General features: G+C 45.2%; 1 protein-coding gene across 2 annotated transcripts in view; it reads left to right on the forward strand.

Annotated features, from left to right (window-relative positions):
• Positions 1 to 24,269, forward strand: part of nr2e1 (nuclear receptor subfamily 2, group E, member 1) — a 46,222-nt gene that overhangs the window by 10,073 nt on the left and 11,880 nt on the right. For both annotated transcript variants that reach the window (XM_085997769.1, XM_085997770.1), the window contains exons 4-6: positions 2,611 to 2,837; positions 14,899 to 15,045; positions 17,630 to 17,726. In XM_085997769.1, coding sequence (XP_085853895.1) covers positions 2,611 to 2,837; positions 14,899 to 15,045; positions 17,630 to 17,726 — 471 coding nt within the window. The remainder of the gene's footprint in view (positions 1 to 2,610; positions 2,838 to 14,898; positions 15,046 to 17,629; positions 17,727 to 24,269) is intronic.

The raw sequence follows: 24,269 nt of genomic DNA on the forward strand, positions 1-24,269 counted from the left end.
AGGTTACTTAAAGAGGGAGAATCACCTCCCATCAATATTCCCTTTAAAAAAAATCGGATTTGATTTGTGCGAATTGTGACAGAGGTGTGTTGGGAGTTGAACTGGCGCCGGTTTATGTACACTCATTAATCGAGGATATTTCCTTGACCTTGGCACAGCCCTGAAAGCTGGGAGGTTTACCCTGATGATAAGAGGGTGTCTTTATAAACTCACGCCCCTTTTCAACTTTTCCGGTTTACTCCAGCTTAATTTTCCACAAAACCACCAAGACCAGGTTTAGACTAAAGAACTTAAGCTTCGCCAGTCTTTCCTCATAGCTCATTCCCTTTACAGTTGGGATCATTCTTACTGGTGTTTTTTGCATCCTTTCCAAAGCATATATGCACATTTTAAAGTGTGCTGAGCAAAACTGTACAAAGTACTCCAAAGATGGTGTGATCAGTGCATTATAACCATTACATATCTGCAATTCCACTGCCAACATTCTACATGCTTCTTCACATTGGCTAATTATTAAAAGTGATGAGTGTACTGTTAGTCCCAGGTGCAGTTAAAAGTCTCACTCTAATAATCCTTCTTCCTTCACTTCTACTTACATTGCTCACTTCATCACCCAATAGGGAGTATTTTGCCATTCTCCAGTTAGTGCCCAAATTAACAATTGATCAATTCATCAACTGCATCCCACATCCCTTCAGCCCTCGCTATTTTAGTGTAATCTGCTACTTTATTGAATTCACAATTATTTTCTGCATCCAGACATTTATGCAGCTAAGAATCAACAAGGGTCAAAGAACTGACCCAATTGACACTCCAACCAGCATCTCTCCCCCTGTCCGAGACTATGGCAGTCATGAGCAGTCCCTGTTTCCTATTTATTATCCAATGTTTCATCTAGTGCAAGTTTCTACCATAGAATCCCCTGTTTTTAGTTTTATTAGAAGCTTTTCATCTGGAACCTTGTCAAAGGTGTTCTGAAAATCCAAGTGAACATAAGAAATAGGAGCAGGAGTTGGCCATATGACCCCTTGAGCCTGCTCCTCTATTCAATAAAATCATGGCTGATCTTCTACATCAACTCCACTTTCCTGCACTATCCCCAAATCTCTTGATTCCCTTAGTGCCCAAAAATCTATTGATCTCAGTCTTGAATCGACTGAGCATCCACAGCCCTCTGGGTTGGAGAATTCCAATGATTCACAACTCTCTGAGTGAAGAAATATCTCCACATCTCAATCCGAAATGGCCGACCCCTTAGCCTGAGGCTATGACCCCTAGTTCTAGACTCGCCAGCCAGGGGAAACAGCCTCTCCGCATCTACCTTGTCAAGCCCTCTAAGAATTTTATACATTTCAATGAGATCACCACTCATTCTTCTGAACTCAAGAGAATAGAGGCCCGTTCTACTCAATCTCTTCTCATAGGAAGGCAAATAACCTTTATTGCAAGGGGGTTGCAATTTACTTTAAAGAAAGAACTTTCATTTACATAGTACCTTTCAAAACCTCTGTCATCCCAAAGTGCTTTAAAGCCAATTAAGTACTTTTGGAGTGTAGTCACTGATGCAATGTAGAAAACATGGCAGTCAATTTGTGCCCAGCAAGGTCCCAAAACCAGCAATGTGATAATGACCAGATAATTTGTTTCAGTTATGTTGGCTGAGGGCTAAGTATTGTCCAGAACACAGGGGAGAACTCATTATCTCATTGCTGTATGTGGGAGCCTGCTGTGGGCAGATTGGCTGATCCACTTCCTACATTACAACAGTGACTGCACCTCAAAAATTACTTCATTGGCTGTGAAGCACTTTGGGACATCCTGGGGTCATGAAAGGCGCTATAGAAATGGAAGTTTGATCTATCTGAACACCCCTGCTCTTCTTCAAATAGTGCTATGGGATCTTTTATGTCCAAGGGAGAGGGTAGACGGGAGACGAGGCCTCAGTTTAATGGCTCATCTGAAAAACAGCACCTCGGACAGTGTAGCATCAGGCTAGATTTTGTGGTCAAGTCTCTGGAGTGGGACTTGAACCCATAACCTCTTGACTCAGAGTTGAGTATGCTACCACTGAGCCAAGGCTGACGCCTATTTGTAGCACCCTCGATGAATTGGAAAAGATTTGACTTGTAGCTTCTTAAACCTTCCAAATAGATGGTGACATTTTTTTGTAATTTGCTATTCTGGCACAGGCACGATGGGCCGAATGCCTGAATGGCCTTCTTCAGTGCTTATCATTCTATGATTAGGTACCCTTCTAGACTAATCCTTAAAATAGTTTTTATTATCCTACCCTTTGCTTATCTTAGGCTAATGGTACTGTAACTGCTGAGGTCAGATATGTCCCTATTTTTAAAAATAGGTATTACCATAGGTTCCTGTGGAACCTCTCCTGTACCCAATGATTTATTCATGACAACAGTTAGTGCCCCACAAATTTCTCCCCTCTTCTTCAGCACCCTAGGATATATACTATCTGTTATTCTTAAATTTCCTTAACCTAAGGTAGCAAACGACTCGGAGAATGAATGATCAGATCACTAAATAAAAATACACCTGATTCATTTTATTTTGCCTCCTCCCATGCCTTGTTCTGATGTGTTTTCCTCATAGCTGTGCAACATGAAAGGGGTCCAAGGACATCGACGATAAGGAAGCAGGTAGCCCTGTATTTCCGGGGCCACAAGGAAGTAAATGGAGGTGTCACCCCATACCCAGCAGCTGCTTTACCCGGACCAGCTTTCTTCACTGCTGTCACCCAGTTAGAAACGCATAACATCGATCTGACTGCTGGATCCGATCGTCAGTCGTTGGTGGGTTTACCACAGCCAACTCCAAAGGTAAATGATCGCTTCTGCCTTTGGACACCAAATTGCTGCTTTCGGATCGCAACAAAGAAAATCAGTGAACAAGTGAGGAAATTGATGCAATTAGTCATTTCTCCACCGATGAGTCAATACGGCCAGATTCCTGAGACAGGAAGGGTCGGTGGTGCCCATACAGAATAGTTCTCTGGCTATTTAGGCAAAAATTATTTGTGCCAGTCTTATCTTAAGGGAATCCAGTTTTAACTTAAATATTAATAGTTGCAGAACTCAAAATATTTGTCCTACCCAATCATAGCTAAAGCTTGCATTCTGATCAGATTTTCTTTTCAATGAGATTATGATATAATTAGCAAACACACGATACCCACACATGTATATAGACACACAGACATACCCATGATACCCATACACATATATAGACACACACATGATAGCCAGAAACATATATAGACACACAGACACACATGATAGCCACACACATATGTAGACACACAGACAATACCCACACTTATATGTAGATACATATAGACACATGCACACACATATGAAGTGCTTTTCCACTGGAAGGGTGGATGTAAATCATAGGTTCATAGAATTATAGAATCATCGAAGTAATCATGAAAGGAATCGGCAGCAGAGGCAGCAGCAGAGGATAAAGAGCGTGGGGCCGCCGAATTCCAAAAGAACAGCAAAAGCAAGGAGTGACGTCACAGGACTGCAGGTAGGTGATTAGTGAGTGAGTAATAGTGTTTTATTCTCTCTAACATAACTAGATAAACTAATTAATATAACTATAGATAATCGTGTGAATAAAGACTTTAACTAAGAGAGTGAGAGAAGCAGCTGAAGATAAGGGTAGGTCCGACTTTTAAGACTCTTAGGGGGAGAAATTCGGCTGCACCCCCTTTGGGGTGCTAACTTCGCTGGGGCACTACTTTTAGCGCCCCAAAAAAGTTAGCACCTCTGCACCATAAATTAAGTGGTAGCACCCCAAGCAGGAGGCGGGGCGCTACTGGAAGCGCTCCCTATCCTTCCTGGGGCGCTACCATTCAATATCGCGGCGCTACATGCAACAGCGCCACACGCATCAGCACATAGGCCTCCCTCCCCTGATTAAAGGGGAGGGGCCTAGCGCAGCGCACACCGGGGCCCTGCTGGAGCACCAGGGAGCGGGGTGCCGGGAAAACAGCCCGGCACTCAAGAGGAGTGGCGGGCTGACCGATCGCAGCCGAAACCCCGCATGAGGAAGCGAAAGGGGGCAGGTGCTGGCAGGCAGCCCAAAAAAAATGGCTGCCTGGCACCTGCCCTTTAATTTGTGCTGCCACAGCCACAAAAACACCCCCCCGACCCTGTCGGACATATCGTATGGGGGTGCAGTTGAAGTCTACGGCCGGGGCATGAGCGGGGTGCTGCGAACGGCGATGATGTCATCACTGGAGGCACAGCACCGAAAACTGCTGCCAGCTACCGCTGCCACTAACCTCCCACTGAATTTCATGGGAGGTGTTAGTGGCACTGTGCCCAGGCGTTAGGGGGGGCACTAACAGGAGGCGCAAAGCAACCCAATTTTTCCCCCTTAGTCTTAAGTTTATTTCTGTAAGTTAGTTAACAGTCTATTAAATAGAGGCAGGGCAAGGCAGCTCAGTCCCACGGAATACACATCCTGTGCCATGTGGGACATCCAGGATGCTTCCCATGTCCTGGACAACCACGTGTGCAGGAGGTGTCGTCAGCTGGAGGAGCTTGAGCTCCAGGTTTCAGAGCTTGAGCGGCAGCTGGCGTCACTGCGGTGCATCCGCGAGGCTGAGAGCTAAGTGGATAGCATGTTTCAGGAGGTGGTCACCCCACCGCTAAGGAGTGTGCAGGCAGAGAGGGAATGGCTGACCACCAGACAGAAGAGGAGGACCGGACAGGTAGTGCAGGAGTCCCCTGGGTGCATCTTGCTCTCCAACCAGTATTCTGTTCTGAATACTGGTGAGAGTGATGGTTCCTCTGGGGAGAACAGCCAGAGCTAAGTCCGTGGCACCGCTGGTGGCTCAGCTGTACGGCGGGGGGGGGGGGGGGGTGGAGGAAGAAGAGTGGGAGAGCAATAGTGGTAGGAGATTCAATAGTTATGGGAGCAGACAGGCATTTCTGCAGCTGCAGATGTGACTCCAGGATGGTATGTTGCATCTCTGGTGCCAGGGTTAAGGATGTCTCTGAGTGGCTGCAGAACATTCTGAGGGGGGAGAGTGAACAGCCAGAGGTCGTGGTCCATATTGGTGCCAACAGCATTGGTAGAAAGATGGATGAGGTCCTGCAGGCAGATTTTAGGGAGCTAGGAAAGAGATTAAAAAGCAGGACCTCAAAGGTACTCCCGGTGCTTCGCGCGAGTGAGTACAGAAATAGGAGGATAGAGCAGATGAATGTCTCGCTGGAGAGATGGTGCAGGAGGGAGGGCTTCAGATTTCTGGGGCATTGGGCCAGTTCTGGGGGAGGTGGGACCTGCACAGGCCAGAAGGGTAGCACCTCAACAGGGCCGGAACCCATATCTTCATGGGGAGATTTGCGCGTGCTTTTGGGGAGGGTTTAAACTAATTTGGCAGGGGGATGGGCACCAGGGTGTAACATTAGAAAGGGGAAATAAAGCGCTGAAAGGATTGGGAGAGGCAGAGAGCACTAAAGTAAGAAATGGTAAGGTATTAGGTGGGTTCAAACTAAGAGGGAATACAGGATGGTCTAAGATGGGTTTACAGTGTATCTATGTAAATGCATGAAGGGTAGTAAACAAGGTAAGTGAGCTGCAGGCACAAATAGCCACATGGGAATATGATGTCATGGCAATAACTGAGACCTGGCTCAAAAAAGGGCAGGATTAGGTATTAAATATTCCTGGTTATAAGGTGTTCAGAAAAGATAGGGAAGGAAAGATAGGAGGTGGGCTGGCAGTATTGGTTAAGGAGAATGTTACAGTGCTGGAGAGGGAGGATGTCCTGGAGGGGTCAAGGAGAGAATCTATATGGCCAGAGTTAAGAAATAATAGAGGTCCCATTACACTAGTGGTGTATTCTATAGACCACCAAATAGAGGGAAAGATATGGAGGAGCAAATTTGCAGAGAAATTACAGAGTAGTTTATAGCAAGAACTATAGAGTAGTAATAATGGGGGACTTCAACTATCCTAATATAGACTGGGATCATAATAGTGTAAAGGGAAGAGAAGGGGAAGAATTTCTGAAATGTGTTCAGGAGAACATTCTTGATCAGTATGTTTCCAGCCCGGTGAGGGAGGAGGCATTGCTGGATCTGGTTCTGGGGAATGAGGTAGGTCAAGTGGAGCAAGTGTCAGGAGATGAACATTTAGGGAACAGTGATCATAGTATCATAAGGTTTAGATTAGCTTTGGAAAAGGACAGGGAACAATCTCGAGTAAAAATGTTTAACTGGGGCAAGGGCAATTTCAGTGGGATGAGAATGGATCTGGAGCAGATAAACTGGAATCAAAGATTAGCAGGCAAAACTGTAATGGAACAATGGGCTGCCTTTAAAGAGGAAATAGTTCAGGTACAGTTGAGGTACATTCCCACTAGGTGGAATGGCAGGGCAACTAAAGTCAGGGCTCCCTGGATGAGGAAACAGATAAAGAGTATGATGAAGCAGAAAAAGAGCGTGTATGACAGATGTCAGGTTGCAAATACATCTGAGAATCAGGTTATATATAGAAAGGTCAGAGGAGAAGTGAAAAAGAAAATAAGAGGGGCAAAGAGAGGGTATGAGAATAGAATGGCAGTCAACATAAAAGATAATCCAAAATAGTTCTATAGGCATATATATATTAAAAGGGTAGTAAGAGGAGGGGTCAGGCCGATTAGGGAGCAAAAAGGAGATCTATGCATGGAGGCAGAGGCTATAGCTGAGGTACTAAATGAATACTTTGCATCTGTCTTCACCAAGGAAGAGGAGGAGAGTGATAGACTTCAGGAAGACATAGACAGGCTGGTGAAATGGGCGGACATGTGGCAGATGAAATTTAATGCAGAAAAGTGTGAAGTGATGCATTTTGGTAGAAAAATGAGTAGAGGACATATAAACTAAATGGTACAATCCTGAAGGGGGTGCAGGAACAGAGAGACCTGGGAGTATGTATGCACAAATCATTGAAGGTGACAGAGTAGCTTGAGAAAGCAGTTAAAAAGGCTTACAGGATCCTGGGCTTCATAAATAGAGGTATAGTGATGAACCTGTATAAAACATTGTTTCGGCCTCAGCTGGAGTAGTGTGTCCAATTCTGGGCACCGCACGTTAGGAAGGATGTGAAGGCCTTAGAAAAGGTGCAGAAAAGATTTACGAGAATGATTCCAGGAATGGAGGACTTCAGTTACGTTGATAGACTGGAGAAGCTGGAGTTGTTCTCATTGGAGCAGAGAAGATTACGAGGAGATTTGATAGAGGTGTTCAAAATCATGAGGGGTCTGGACAGAGTAGATAGAGAGAAACAGTTCCCATTGGCAGAAGGGTCGAGAACCAGAGGACACAGATTTAAGGTGTTTGGCAAAAGAACCAAAGGCGACGTAAGAAAACACTTTTTTACGCAGCGAGTGGTTAAGATCTGGAATGCACTTCCTGAAAGGGTGGTGGAGGCAGACTCAATCTTATCTTTCAAAAGGAAGTTGGATAAGTATCTGAAGGAAAAAATGTTGCAGGGCTATGGGGAAAGGGCGGGGGAGTGGGACTAGCTGAGGTGCTCTTGCAGAGAGCCAGCAGGGGCTCGATGGGCTGAATAGCCTTCTTCCATGCTGTAACCATTCTATGATTCTATACATAGATGGACATGCACATATGTACATGCAATGCATACACACACACAGAAACACGCTCACATACAGCTATGCAGTTACACACACACAGAATACACATGCACATAGCTGCAAGTACTTATATACACACACACATGAGCATGCAGATACCCTTACACACATAATGGGCCAGAATTTACTGTAGGTGACGAATGAACGGAACCCGTCATTCGTTAGACTTGCCCTTGCCCGTTTAATTTCCATGAGCTTTGGCACGGCAAATTGTGTTAGTGGGAGAGTGATACAACGCGGTGCCCTCTACAGAGCCCTTGGGACCTGTGTGAAGAAGCAAGCAACTGTGTGTCTCCTCAACCAATCAGATTGAGGAATTGCTAATGAGCAGCACAGAGTCTGAACCAGGAAGTGTCAGCTTGAATATTGAAATCAATGTCAAATCAGGTACAGAGAGCAAAATAAAGAGAGGGAAAGAAATATTGGATTAAGAGAGAAAAAAGAGACAGAAAGTTTTTTAATCTCCAACAATTAAAAGCTGAAGGAATGAGACTCCACACTTTTAAAAGTTAATTTTCAGTGGCAGATGATTATTTGGCAGTAATTAAGACTTACCACACCATTAAAGAGACTGAAATGGACAAGCCCTAACCAATGTTCCCTCTAATTGTTTTTCCTGCGCGGGCCCTTTAAATTTGCCGCGCGGTATCTCTTCCAGCGGCAGCATTGGTGAGCGGCCTGCGCGGGACCGCGTGGTTGCTGGCCGCGCGCACCTTAGGTTGGGAACACTGGCCCGATCTATCTGTGGCCAGTTTAGTTCATATCTACCATGCAAGTACAGGAACTTCACGCCATTCAATACATTTGAGTGCGGAGCCAGACGACGAGATGCCGTTTTCGTGCAGTTTATGGAGGAGCGGCGTATCTTGGACAGTAACATCCGGATTTTCGCATTTAGCCACGCGTCTGCACTCGCCTGAAGTTGCTGTCCGATTTGCGCCTCTCTAACGGTGAGCGTTGTTGTCCTCAATGTTATTTTTACAGTAAATTCTGGCCCATAGTCACACACACAAATATAGTCACAAGCACACAGACAGTCAGTCACACAAATATAGTCACAAGCACACAGATAGTCACACACAAATATAGTCACATGTACACAGATAGTCAGTCACATACATATAGTCACAAGCTTACATATAGTCACACACAAATATAGTCACATGTACACAGATAGTCACACACACAAATATAGTCACATGTACACAGATAGTCACACACACAAATATAGTCACATGTACACAGATAGTCAGTCACACACATATAGTCACAAGCTTACATATAGTCACACACAAATATAGTCACATGCACACAGATAGTCACACACACAAATATAGTCACATGTACACAGATAGTCAGTCACACACATATAGTCACAAGCTTACATATAGTCACACACAAATATAGTCACAAGCACACAGATAGTCACACACACAAATATAGTCACAAGCACACAGATAGTCACACACAAATATAGTCACAAGCTTACATATAGTCACACACAAATATAGTCACAAGCTTACATATAGTCACACACAAATGTAGTCACATGTACACAGATAGTCACACACACAAATATAGTCACAAGCTTACATATAGTCACACACACATATACATACACAGAGACCAATTGACATAATTATATTTGTTTGTGGACATTTTCTATAATACAAGAAGGACGATGGCAATAGTTTATACCAGCAAATGTCTATTGTTGCTTGCTATACCCCGAGGCTGAACCCACGCTAACCCCATGTGAAAAGATTATCAGTTGACTAATCCGTCATCGGAATATGGAAGCGCGGTAGTTTTCTTTTCCCTTTGTGGCGTTGTGTTGCAAACCAGCTCCCATTGATTCGAGCACAATATATCTGACTACAGTAAAATGCTGATTGACTCCAGTGCAACACGATCCCATCAACTGAAAACGATCCCAGTTAACGGGGCCAAAAACTAGCCACCACCTTTAACTCCAACAATGATATCATAATTCCGTTCTCAGACTCAACCCGCATATGTACAGTTTAAAAAGAACACGAAGCACTTTAAGTTATGTAAATATATAATTGTTGCCTTATTTAAAAAAACCAGATCGCGTTCTGCAAGCACAGGCATGTTGCTTGCTTGCAACGGTCCATTACGGCGCTTGTATCAATTTACTTCAAGCAGTTTTTAGTACAGCTATTGCACATTGACGGCAAACCATTATCTCGCTCTTCTTGGCTGTGTCAACATGGGGAGGGGGGGGGGGGAAATGACCACATGGTCTCAACCCCTATGAGGAGTGGGCTGATGCTCTGTTTCCGTTCTGACAATGCACCTCCCCTCAGCAAATTCACCCCGACCCTACTAACGAAAATCCGCTTTCAAAGCTCACGGAGCGCTCTGTAGGTCAGTGGCTCCCTGCAGCTTCAGGGGACCCGAACGCAAACGATTGCTGAGCAATCCAGCGGCGTTCATCTGGAACAGAATTTGAATAAAGACGGGCAAATGGTGTGTGCTCTAAGCTGGTTTGGAGAGAGCTCGATTAACTGCTGCTGCAGTAGTTTTTGTGTGTCTTAGAATGATCTATTTAATATCTCGCCAATTGTTACTTGATTAAAGCATATAAGACATTTGGGTGAGCGTGGGCTTTGGCGGTACTGGAAAACGGGCGATAGTGAATCGGTCGCCAGTTTTACACCCGGCCAGATTTTCTTTTGATTGACGTCCTTATCGCCCGTTTTGCGCTACCGCCGAAGACCGAATTCACCCTCCAAATTGGTATCAAGCTGCCCTCTTGACAATCTTACTCTAGTACAAGAACTTGTAATAGGAGGCTTATGACAAATGTAAGGTTCACAATACAGTAGAGAACCAAGCTGAATATAGAAAGTACAGAGGAAATCTAAAAAAAGGGGAATAAGAGTAAAGTGAGAGTATGAGAATAGATTAGAAGCTAACTTAAAAGAGAACCCAAAAGTATTTTGAAAGCATATAAATAGTAAAAGGCTAGACAAAGGAAGGTTGGGGCTGATCAGGGGCAAACAGGAAATCTTCTTGTGCAAGCAGAGGGCATGGCTGAGGTACTAAATTAATACATTGCATCTTAGAATCATAGAGGAGCCAGTAGCAATATTGGATGGATTAAACATAGATAAAGTAAAACGGTTGGCCCTCCTCAAAGTAGAATAGTCACCTGGTCTGGAGGGGATGCGCCCTAGGTTACTGAGGGAAGTAAGGATGGAAATTACAGCTGATTGATCCAATCCTCCTTAGCTATGGGCCGTGGAGCCAGAGGACTGTGGATTGCAAATGTTACACCCCTTTTCAAAAAGGGGGAGAGGGATACACCTGGCAACTATAGGCCAGTCAGCCTAACGTCGTTGGTAAGGAAACTTTTAATAATCCAGGACAAAATTACTTGGCATTTGGAAAAGAATGGTCTAATAAATAAAAGTCAGCACAGATTTGTTAAAGGCAAATCATGTTTGACTAACTTGATTGAGTTATTTGATGATGTAACAGAGAGGGTTGATATGGGTAATTCGATTCATGTTTTGTATATGGACTTTCAAAAGGTGTTTGATTAAGTACTACATAATAGACTTGTTAGCAAAATTAAAGGGCACAGGATTAAAGGGACAGTGGCAGCATGGATACGTGGGAAATTGACAAAGGGATAGAAAGCAGAAAGTAGTGGTGAACAGTTGTTTTTCAGACTGGAGGGAAGTATACTGTGGTGTTCCCGGGGTCAGTGTTAGGACCACTGCTCTTTTTGATATATATTAATGACCTGGACTTGGCTATACAGGGCATAATTTCAAGTTTTGCAGATGATACAAAACTCAGAATGTAGTGAACAATAAGGAGGGTAGTAACAGACTTCAGGAGGACATAGACAGACTGGTGAAATGGGCAGACACATGGCAGATGAAATTTAATGCAGAGAAGTGATACATTATAGTAGGAAGAATGAGGAGAGGCAGTATAAACTAAATGGTACAATTTTAAAGGGGGTGCAGGAACAGAGATACCTGGGGTGTATGTACACAAATCTTTGAAGGTGGCAGGACAACTTGAGAAGGTGGTTTAAAAAAGCATATGAGGTCCTTGGCTTTATAAATAGAGGCATAGAGCACAAAAGCAAGGAAGTTATAAAACACTGGTTAGGCCTCAGTTGGAGCATTGTGTTCAATTCTGGGCACCACACTTCAGGGAGGTCTTGGAGAGGATGCAGAAGAGATTTACTAGAGTGGTACCAGGGATGAGGGACTTCAGTTATGTGGAGAGACTGGAGAAGCTGGGGTTGTTCTCCTTAGAGCAGAAAAGGTTAAGAGAAGATTTGATAGAGGTGTAAAAAAGGAGAAATAACAACAGAGAATGCTGGAAAAACTCAGCAGGTCAGGCAACATCCGTGGAGAGAAATCTGAGTTGACGTTTCGGGTCGAAACCCTTTTTCAAAACTGGAAAGGAAATAAAATAGATCGAAGGCAGGGCTGCGATCGAACAAAAGAAGTAAAAGAGACATTAAAAGGTATTCAAAACCAGACGAGATGGTAATAGGCCAGTGGAGACAAAAGACAGCTGAGATTAGGTGTGAAGTGTACTGGCAGGATAGGAGACAGCTGCCAGGTGGGAGAGAGAAACAAAAGGAAAGGGGGGTGGGAGGAAGGAGGACCCAAAACAAAGGGGTGGAAAAAATTATAAGTAAAAAAGTAATAGGGGCCGAGGTTATGATCTGAAATTGTTGAACTCGATATTGAGTCCGGAAGGCTGCAAAGTGCCTAATCGGAAGATGAGGTGCTGTTCCTTGAGTTTACGTTGAGCTTCCGTGGAACAATGCAAGAGGCCAAGGACGGTGAGGTCCGAGTGGGAATGGAGCAGTGAATTAAAATGACAGGCGACCGGAAGCTCGGGGTCACCCTTACGGACTGAACGGAGGTGTTCCGCAAAGTGGTCACCCAATCTGTGTTTGGTCTCCCCAATGTAGAGGAGACCGCATCGTGAGCAGCGAATACAGTATACTAGTTTGCAAGAAGTACAAGTAAATCACTGTTTCACCTGGAAGGGGTGTTTGGGGCCCTGGACAGTGGGAAGGGGGGAGGTATAGGGGCAGGTGTTACATCTCCTGCACTTGCACGGGAAGGTGCCAGGCAAAGAGGAAGGGCTGTTGGGGGTGATAGAGGAGTGGACTAGGGTGTCTCAGAGGGAGCGGTCCCTACGGAATGCTGAAAGGTGAGGGGAGAGGAAGATGCGTTTGGTGGTAGGATCACTTTGGAGGTAGCGGAAATGGTGGAGGATGATCCGTTGAATGTGGAGGCTGGTGGGGTGAAAGGTGAGGACAAGGGGAACCCTAGCGTGGTTCCAGGAGGGAGGGGCAGGGGTGAGGGCAGAAGTGCGGGAGATAGAACGGACACGGTCGAGGGCCGTGTCAACCACGGTAGGTAGTCCACTCCTCTATCACCCCCAACAGCCCTTCCCCTTCGCCTGGCACCTTCCCGTGCAAGTGCAGCAGATGTAACACCTGCCCCTATACCTCCCCCCTTCCCGCTGTCCAGGGCCCCAAACACCCTTTCCAAGTGAAACAGCGATTTACTTGTACTTCTTGCAATCTAGTATACTGTATTCGCTGCTCACGATGCGGTCTCCTCTACATTGGGGAGACCAAACGCAGATTGGGTGACCGCTTTGCGGAACACCTCCGTTCAGTCCGTAAGGGTGACCCCAAGCTTCCAGTCGCCTGTCATTTTAATTCACCGCTCCATTCCCACTCGGACCTCACCGTCCTTGGCCTCTTGCATTGTTCCACGGAAGCTCAACGTAAACTCGAGGAACAGCACCTCATCTTCCGATTAGGCACTTTGGAGCCTTCCGGACTCAATATCGAGTTCAACAATTTCAGATCATAACCTCGGCCCCTATTACTTTTTTACTTATATTCTTTTCCACCCCTTTGTTTTGGGTCCTCCTTCCCCCCCCCCTTTCCTTATTTTTCTCTCTCCCACCTGGCAGCTGTCTCCTATCCTGCCAGTACACTTCACACCTAATCTCAGCTGTCTTTTGTCTCCACTGGCCTATTACCATCTCGTCTGGTTTTGAATACCTTTTAATGTCTCTTTTACTTCTTTTGTTCGATTGCAGCCCTGCCTTCGATCTATTTTATTTCCTTTCTAGTTTTGAAAAAGGTTTTCGACCCGATACGTCAACTCAAATTTCTCTCCACGGATGTTGCCTGACCTGCTGAGTTTTTCCAGCATTTTCTGTTGTTATTTCGGATTTCCAGCATCTGCAGTATTTTGCTATTGTAAAAAAGGAGAAACTGTTTCCAGTGGCAGAAGGGTCGGTAACCAGAGGACACAGATTTAAGGTGATTGGCAAAAGAACCAGAGGCGACATGAGGAAACATTTTTTTACACAGTGAGTTATGATGATCTAGAATGCCTTGCCTGTAGGGGTGGTGGAAGCAAATTCAATAGTAACTTTCAAAAAAGAATTGGATAAATACTTGAAGGGAAAAATTTTACAGGGCTATGGGAAAAGAGCAGGTGAGTGGGATTAATTAGATAGCTCTACCACAGGCACAGGCACAATGGGCCGTATTGGTCACCTTCTGTGCTGTACCATTCTATGATCCTATGATTTATATAATGCCTTTAACATAATTAAAAGACCTAAGGCGCTCAGACAAAAATTCTCACTGAGGCAAAAAAGGAGACATTAGGACAGGTGACCAAAAGTTTGGACGAAGAGGTAGGTTATAAGGAGGGTCTTAAAGGAGGAGAGAGAGGGGTGGAGAGATTCAGGGAGGGAATTCCAGAGTTTGGGGCCTAGACAGCTGAAGACACGGCTGCCAATGATGGGGTGAAGGAAGTGAGGGATGCACAAGAGGCCAGCATTGGAGGAACAGAGTTCTCGGAGGGTTGTAAGAGGTTACAGAGATAGGGAGGAGCGAGGTCAGGAGGACGAGAATCTTAAACTCGAGATGCTCTGGACGGGGAGCCAATGTAAGTCAGCAAGCACGGGGGTGATGAGTGAACGGGACTTTCTGCGAGTTAGGATAGGGGCAGCTTTAGTATAATATCCAATTCATAAATAAAGATTTCAGTCGGTAAATGGATGATAATGGCGCAAATCTGTTTATATTGGCACAATCCTTTCAATGAGTACCTTGCACCACAAATATGCTGCACTGCTCTGCCAATTCCCATCTGAACAGGACATGACACTGTGACCTTTTTCCGCAGTACCCTCACGAGGTTAACGGCGCACCCATGTACCTGTACGAAGTGGCGACTGAGTCGGTCTGTGAATCCGCCGCGAGGCTTCTCTTCATGAGCATCAAATGGGCCAAGAGTGTGCCCGCCTTTTCCACACTTCCGTTCCAGGATCAGGTTAGTGGAGTCAATTGTCGCCTAACCCCCCTCACCCCCACCTCCCTCCCTCACCCCCACCTCCCTCTTCCACACACAAACATCTGACTCTAGCTTTAAGAAGTCATAACCGATTACACCGCCAATTGCTCCTGGTGAAGACAGAGGCATGCGGCTGTGACAATGAAAAGCGGAGGGCGGCTGAGCAAATTACTCAGATCAAAATCTAAATGAAGATGCTTTCATATATTCATTAAACGGGTTACTCTTCTGTAGGAGGACATCTGTGTCCCTTTCGTCAGTAAATATACAGCTACAAAGGAACTAGTCTGGGAGTCAGAGTTCAAGCTCACCGAATAATAGGAAGGAATTACAACTTTTAATATCGACATAATTTTCAGCGAGGTTGAGACGGGAAGCCTGATATATAGTCCCCTGCCACCAAGGGAAGGGCGAAAATAAATAGTTCATTGAAAAAGGTTCTTATTATTTTAATTTCCGGCGTTTATTGAAGAAGTACATTCCAATTGAAAAAATAAATCTATTTTTAAACGAACACAGGGTTCCTTGTATTGGTCTCCCCTGTTGTGTCTGAGACCGATGCCGACAAGCCACCTGCTCCCAGGTCTTGGTGAATGTTGGAATGAGAACACGCCAGCTCCCCCCGGTTTTACCTGCACCGTGAAGAATGTGTCGAGCCCGTGTCCAGTGCCTCCCACAGCAGTGGGGTTGGGCTCAACAGATCACTGTTCCTGGAGACCACAACTCAGCCGCCACACACTGGCGCTCCGACACTTTACCACACCCACCATGCAATTCCCATGTGGAAATGGGAAGGGATGGAAAGTTAAGTGCTACAAAAGCCCCCTCAGCCATGACTTCCACACACTAATTTCAGCTTAACTTCGATTCTCGGAGAATGGACTTTTAAGATAATCATATTTTACTAACAAGTATTTTTGTAATCCTTTAGTTCGGATTAAGACTGCATATTAAGTGGTTTATTTATTTTTTAAAAAGAGGTGGGTGGAGAATTCCAATTCATGGGTTCTGTTCTGGGGCACTAGTGTTGAATTACACACAGCTGGAGTTATCGCTCCCCAAGACATACCGGAGAAAGGAGCGGAGCGAAGAGGCCAGAGAGCGGATCGGATGTGAACCGGTGAGAGATTGTGGAAACACGGGAGGGAGGGGGGAGGACGGGGGAACCAGGAAATCCGGGGAGACCGAGAAGAAACTTGAGACCCCACAGGATGGCCGTGTACACAGTAACACCGCCTGAAAATCATCGCACCGTTCACAGCGGGGAGAAACCGTACTGTTGAGGTCGCTGGAAATCAACAGGCTCTGAGACTTTTGTTACAGCAAAGGCAGCGTTCCTACATTTACAACAGGCGCTCCACCGATTGACAGAAAATAGGAACAGCAGTGGGCCATTCAGCCCTTCGAGCCTGTACCGCCATTCAGTGAGATCATGTCTGACCTGGATCTTAACTTCACCCACCTGCTTTGACTCCAAATCCTTTCCTAACCCTGTCTAACAAAAAGCTATCGATCTCAGATTTAAATTATTAATTTAATTGGCAAAAGAACCAGAGGTGAGATGAGATTGGGAAAGGTCGGCCGTTGAGGCCGAATCACCGACAGAAAGTAAGTTTCCAGAACCGATTTAACTCGAGGTGGGGGTGGGGAGAGAATAAAATAAAATACAAACCTGAGAGACAAAACTGCATCTTCACTGAGGACAGGGCGGTGGTTTGTGGCAACACGGCTCTGCTGACCCGGCCCGGGGCGCCCAGCCGGCGCAGAGAGGTGGAAGCTACGAAGAAAGTTCTGGAAGACCTTAATTTTAATGTCGTGGAAATGACAGATGAGACAGCAACTCTCGATGGCAGTGATATCCTGTTCACAGTTGCTATTGTGATGGAGGCCATGATGACCCGCTGTAGCATGGCGGCCGGCAGCTCCTCGGCGGGAGGCTCAGAGGTCGAACCGGTAGGAGGGGAGGCGGCCAGCGGACTGAGGGCGGGAAAAGCAGGCCCTGGAAAGTCAGACACCGCGGGAGGCTCGGAGGTCAGACCGGGTGGAAGGAGAGCCAGGGAGAAGCAGGCCCCGGGATGTCGTTACCACGGCGGCTGAAGATTGTCGGGCAGGAGTGCGGGAAAGGCGGATCGAGGTGAGAGCAGACCCTATTGTGATGGCACCGATGAAGACGGCTGCCATCCTTGCGGGCTCCGTGCGTACCAGGAGTGTCCTTTGCTGCTTGGTGCACTCAGCTCGTTAAGAAAAAAGCATTTCACTGACTGGATTTCACTTGTTGTATTTGGTTATGTGACAAATAAAATTGGAATTGAAATTGAAATTGAAAGATGTCCAGTGGGCCATCCAGAGAAACAGGCCGCTGTTCACTTACACAGGGACCAGAGAGATTTGGGGAGAGGTGGAAATCAGATAACCATTTAAAAACATAGGATTCACTCTAGAGAAACGCGTTTAAAATCACATTCAAGTTTGTGCGTTTAAACCAGCATTCCAACAAGCAGCAACATTTAACCGGGAATTTCCAAAAATAATCCAGTCGTTCATGATTTTTGTCTCACTCTAGCTAATTCTTTTGGAAGACGCCTGGAGGGAACTCTTTGTTTTGGGAATAGCGCAGTGGGCCATTCCAATCGATTCCAGTACTTTGCTAGCTGTATCTGGTGAGTTGCAGCATGCTTTTTAATAAGGTAATAATTAAAATTAAAAGATGGCATCTATTTGTCATTCTAGATAAGTGGCATTTAAGTTGGTGAAATCGTCTCAATACACTTGTTTCAAACTTATTTAACATTCTACAAGTCAAAGGTAGTAATCTCTGGATTACTCCCAGTGCCACGCGCTAGTGAGTATAGAAATAGGAGGATAGAGCAGATGAATGCGTGGCTGGAGAGATGGTGCAGGAGGGAGGGCTTTAGATTCCTGGGGCATGGGACCAGTTCTGGGGGAGGTGGGACCTGTACAGGCCGGAGGGGTTGCAATTCAACAGGGCCGGAACCAATATCCTCGCGGGGAGGTTTGTTAGTGCTGTTGGGGAGGGTTTAAACTAATTTGGCAGGGGGATGGGCACCAAGATGTAACATTAGAAAGGGGAAATAAAGTACTCAAAGGATTGGGAGAGACAGAGAGCATTAAAGTAAGAAATAGTACGGTATTGGGGAGGGGGTCAAATTAAAAGAGAATACAGGATGGTCTAAGATGGAGTTACAGTGTATCTATGTAAACACACGAAGCATAGTAAACAAGGTAAGTGAGCTGTAGGCACAAATAGCCACATGGGAATAAGATGTTGTGGCAATAACTGAGACCTGGCTCAAAAAAGGGCAGGATTGGGTATTAAATATTCCTGGTTATAATGTGTTCAGGAAAGATAGGGAAGGAAAGATCGGAGGTGGTGTGACAGTATTGGTTAAGGAGAATGTTACAGTGCTGGAGAGGGAGGATGTCCTGGAGGGGTCAAGAGCAGAATCTATATGGCTAGAGTTAAGAAATAATAGAGGTGCCATTACACTACTAGGTGTATTCTATAGACCACCAAATAGTGGGAAAGATATGGAGGAGCAAATTTGCAGAGAAATTACAAAGAGGTGCAAGAACTATAGAGTAGTAATAATGGGGGACTTCAACTATTCTAATATAGACTGGGATAGTAATAATGTTAAGGGCAGAGAAAGGGAAGAATTTCTGAAGTGTGTTCAGGAGAACTTTCTTAATCAGTATGTTTCCGGCCCGACGAGGGAAGAGGCATTGCTGGATCTGGTTCTGGGGATGAGGTAGGTCAAGTGGAGCAAGTGCCATTAGGTGAACATTTAGGGAACAGTGATCATAGTATCTTAAGGTTTAGATTAGCTATGGAAAAGGACAGGGCGTAATCTAGAGTCAAAATGTTTAACTGGGGGAAGGCCAATTTCAGTGGGATGAGAATGGATCTGTCCTGGGTAAACTGGAATCAAAGATTGACAGGCAAAACTGTAATGGAACAATGGGCTGCCTTTAAAGAGGAAATAGTTCAGGTACAGTTAAGGTACATTCCCACTAGGTGGAAAGGCAGGACGACTAAAGTCCGGGCTCCCTGGATGATGAAAGAGATAGAGAATATGAAGCAGAAAAAGAGCATGTATGACAGATGTTAGGTTGCAAATATATCTGAGAAACAGGTTATATGTAGAAAGTTCAGAGGAGAAGTGAAAAAGAAAATAAGAGGGGCAAAGGGAGGGCATGAGAATAGAATGACAGCCAACATAAAAGGTAATCCAAAAGTCTTCTTTAGGCATATAAATAGTAAAAGGGTAGTAAGAGGAGGGGTGGGGCTGATTAGGGATCAAAAAGGAAACCTATGCATGGAAGCAGAAGGCATGGCTGAGATGCTAAATGAGTGCTTTACATCTGTCTTCACCAAGGAAGATGATGGTGTCATAGACATAGTAAAGGAGGAGGTAGTGGAGATACTTGATAGGATTAAAAATTGATAAATCATAGAATCGTAGAAATTTACAGCATGGAAGGAGGCCATTTCAGCCCATCGTGTCTGCACCAGCCGACAAAGAGCTATCCAGCCTAATCCCATTTTCCAGTTCTTGGTCCATAGCCCTGTAGGTTACGGCAGTTCAAGTGCACATCCAAGCACTTTTCAAATGTGGTGAGGGTTTCTGCCTCTACCACCCTTTCAGGCAGTAGGTTCCAGACCCCAATCGCCATCTGGGTGAAGCAATTTCCCCTCAAATCCCCTCTAAACCTCCTACCAATTACTTTAAATCTATGCGCCCTGGTTGTTGACCCCTCTGCTAAGGGAAATAGGTCCTTCCTATCCACTCTATCTAGGCCCCTCATAATTTTATACACCTCAATAAGGTCTCCACACAGCCTCCTCTGTTCCAAAGAAAACAACCCCAGCCTATCCAATCTTTCCTCATAGCTAAAATTCTCCAGTCCAGGCAACATCCTCATAAATCTCCTCTGTACCCTCCCTAGTGCAATGACATCTTTCCTGTAATGTGGTGACCAAACTGCACGCAATACTCTAGCTGTGGCCTAACTAGTGTTTTATACAGTTCAAGCATAACCTCCCTGCTCTTGTATTCTATGCCTTGGCTAATAAAGGCAAGTATTCTGTATGCCTTCTTAACCACCTTATCTACTTGGCCTGCTATCTTCAGGGATCTGTGGACCTGCACTCCAAGGTCCCTTTGTTCCGCTACACTTCTCAGTGTCCTACCATTTAATGTGTATTTCCATGCCTTGTTAGCCCTCCCCAAATGCATTACATCACAATTCTCTGGATTAAATTCCATTTGCCTCTGTTCTGCCCACCTGACCAGTTCATTGATATCTTCCTGCAGTCTACAGCTTTCTTCTTCATTATCAACCACACAGCTGATTTTAGTATCATCGGCAAACTTCTTAATCATACTCCCTACATTCAAGTCTAAATCATTGATATATACCACAAAAAGCCCACAAAAGTGGAACCCCACTGGAAACAGCCTTCCAGTAACAAAAACATCCACCAACCATTATCCTTTGCTTCCTGCCTCTGAGCTAATTTTGGATCCAACTTGCCACTTTGCCCTGGATCCCATGGACTTTTACTTTCGTGACCAGTCTGCCATGTGGGACCTTATCAAAAATCTTGCTAAAATCCATATACATTACATCAAATGCACTACCCTCATCGACCCTCCTTGTTACCTCCCCAAAAAATTCAATCAAGTTAGTCAGACACGACCTTCCCTTAACAAATCCATGCTGACTATCCTTGATTAATCCGTGTCTTTCTAAATGAAGATTTATCCTGTCCCTCAGAACATTTTCCAATAATTTCCCACCACCGAGGTTAGGCTTACTGGCCTGTAATTACTTGGTCTATCCCTTTCTCCCATTTTAAACAAAGGTACAATGTTAGCAGTCCTCCAGTCCTCTGGCACCACACCTGTAGCCAAAGAAGATCAGAAAATGATGCTCAGAGCCTCTGCTATTTCTTCTTTTGCTTCTCTTAACAGTCTGGGATACATTTGATCCGGGCCTGGGGATTTATCCACTTTCAAAGCTGCTAAGCCCCTTCATACTTCCTCTCTCGCTATGTTTATTTCATCTAATATTTCACACTCCTCTTCCCTAATTGCAATGTCTGCATCGTCCCTCTCTTTTGTGAAAACAGATGCAAAGTATTCATTAAGAACCATATCCACGTCTTCCACCTCCACACACAGATTATCTTTATGGTCTCTAATAGGCCCTACTCTTTCTTTAGTCATCCCCTTTGCTTAATGTATTTATAAAACATCTTTGGGTTTTCCTTGATTTTACTATAGTACATACCCAGCAGTGTGATCGCCCCTTTTTTGTTCTTCAATTCAACCCATATGGCCTCATTTGATGATCCTTCTAATATATCACCCCTCCTCACAGCTGTAATTGTTTCTTTAATCAATACTGCGACCCCCACTCCTTTTTTACCCCCTCTCTATCCCATCTGAAAACCCTGTAACCAGGAATGTTGAGCTGCCATACCTGCCCTTCTTTCAGCCATGTCTCAGTAATAGCTATAATATCATGCTCCCAAGTGTCTATCTGTGCTCTCAGCTCATCTGCCTTATTCTTTATACTTCCTGCATTGAAGTATATACCATTTAGCACTGCCAAACTCCCTTGTTGTCTATTTTCTAGCCCTTGCTTCCTCTGTCTTCCAAATTCACTTTCTACTTTTCTGCTTTCTAATTTCAGCTTTGCTTCTCTCCCTTCTGAATCTATTGTCAGATTCCCATCCCCCAACAGCACTAGCAACCCAGCGCCCCCACCCCCCCCCCCCCCCCCAGCGAGGATATTGGTCCCGGCACTGTTGAGGTGTAACCCGTCCGGCTTGTACAGGTCCCACCTCCCCCAGAAACAGTCCCAATGCCTCAGGAATCTAAAACTCTCCCACCTGCACCATCTCTCCAGCCATGCATTCATCTGCTCTATCCTCCTATTTCTGTATTCACTAGCACGTGGCACCGGGAGTAATCCAGAGATTACCTAAAGAGGAGGTATTTGAAAGGCTGGCTGTACTTAAAGTAGATAAGTCACCAGGAGCGGATGGGATGCATCCTAGGATGCTGAGGGAATTGAGGGAGGAAATCGCAGAGGTGGCCATAATAGCCCAATCCTCCTGAGATACGGGGGTGGTGCCAGATGACTGGAGAATTGCAAATGTTACACCATTGTTTAAAAAAGGGTGTAAAGATAAACCCAGCAACTACTGGCCAGTCAGTTTGACCTCGGTAGTGGGAAAGCTTTTAGAAACAGTAATCAGGGACAAAGTTAACAGTCACTTGGACAAGTGTGGATTAATTAAGGAAAGCCAGCATGGATTTGTTGAAGGCAAATCATGTTTATCTAACTTGGTTGAGTTCTTTGATGAAGTAACAGAGTGGGTTGATGAGGGTAATGCAGTTGATATTGTGTACATGGATTTCCAAAAGGCGTTCGACAAAGTGCCACATAATAGGCTTGCCAACAAAGTTGAAGCCCATGGAATAACAGGGGCGGTGGCAGCATGGATACGGAATTGGCTAAGTGACAGGAAACAGAGAGTAGTGGTGAATGGTTGTTTTTCAGACTGGAGGAAGGTATACAGTGGTGTTCCCCAGGGGTCAGTACTGGGGCCACTGCTTTTCTTAATATATATTAATGACTTAGACTTGGGTGTACAGGGCACAATTTCAAAATTTGCAGATGACACAAAACTTGGAAGTGTAGTGAACAGTGAGGAGGGGAGTGATAGACTTCAGGAAGACATAGCCAGGCTGGTGAAATGGGCAGACACATGGCAGATGAAATTTAACACAGAAAATTGTGGGTGAAAGAATGAGGATAGGGCATATAAACTAAATGGTACATCCTGAAGGGGTTGCACGAACAGAGAGACCTGGGGGTATGTGTGCACAAATCGTTGAAGGTGGCAGAGCAGGTTGAGAAAGTAGTTAAAAAGACTTACAGGATCCTGGGCTTCATGAATACAGACATAGAGTACAAAAGTGTGGAAATTATGATGAACCTGTATGAAACACTGGTTCTGTCCCAACTGGAGTATTGTGTCCAATTTTGGGCACCACACTTTAGGAAGGATGTGAAGGCCTTAGGGAGGGTGCAGAAAAGATTTATGAGAATGATTCCAGGAATGAGGGGCTTCAGTTACGTTGATAGACTGGAGAAGCTGGGGTTGATCTCCTTGGAGCGGAGAAGATTGAGAGGAGATTTGATAGAGGTGTTCAAAATCATGAGGGTTCTGGACAGAGTAAATAGAGAGAAACTGTTCCCATTGGCAGAAGGGTCGAGAACCAGAGGACACAGATTTAAGGTGATTGGCCAAAGAACCAAAGGCGATGTAAGAGAAAACTTTTTTACACAGCGAGTGGTTAGGATCTGGAATGCACTGCCTGAAAGGGTGGTGGAGGCAGATTCAATCACTGCTTTCAAAGGGGAGTTGGATAAGTACCTGAAGGAAAGAAATTTGCAGGACTACAGGGAAAGGGGGGGGGGCTGAAGTGCTCTTGCAGAGAGCAGGCACAGGCTGGACGGGCCGAATGGCCTCCTTCTGTGCTGTAACCATTCTATGATTATATGATTAAAAGGAGGTACAATATATACATCAACGGAATCTTCCATTGCACAGTTAGACACTCGGTGCGAGTTTGTGTCGACATTCCTCCCGTGCAGGGAGATTTCTCGGATTCCCAGTCTTATAAATCAACTGTTACGGACTTTAGACTTTTTTCCAATGAGAACGATATGAGGAACTTGGCTGAATTAATTTCTGGTCGGGTGTCCCGATCTACACGCTTTGGCCATACAATTCCTCTGTGTCTGTCAATCCCGCGGCACACTGTATAATGGGGTGGACTGTCAGCATGCTCCCAGACTGTGCTTGAGCTCCTGTTGGAAAACAACTCCTGGTGAAGGGAGACGCCACCGACTTCAAGCTCTTGGCTTGTCTGCTGGGAGTAAGTCGCTGCCTCGAATGGTGGGGGGGGAACGGTTCTGAGTTTTAGACAACTCTCCGTCAACGGCACAAGAAATACATTAATTGCGCAGGTATATATATATTATTTTTGCGCTGTCTCCACCCTTTCGGTTACATATGGTGTAAAGATGCACCCACGTACACCGACCTGATTCCCAGGTGACGGCAGATATGAGCTCCAACTTTGTTCGACCCCGTTAACTTC

The sequence above is a fragment of the Somniosus microcephalus genome, chromosome 9 (assembly GCF_052327205.1).
Source record: "Somniosus microcephalus isolate GS21.2 chromosome 9, FLI_Smic_1.0, whole genome shotgun sequence".
Taxonomy (NCBI): domain Eukaryota; kingdom Metazoa; phylum Chordata; class Chondrichthyes; order Squaliformes; family Somniosidae; genus Somniosus; species Somniosus microcephalus.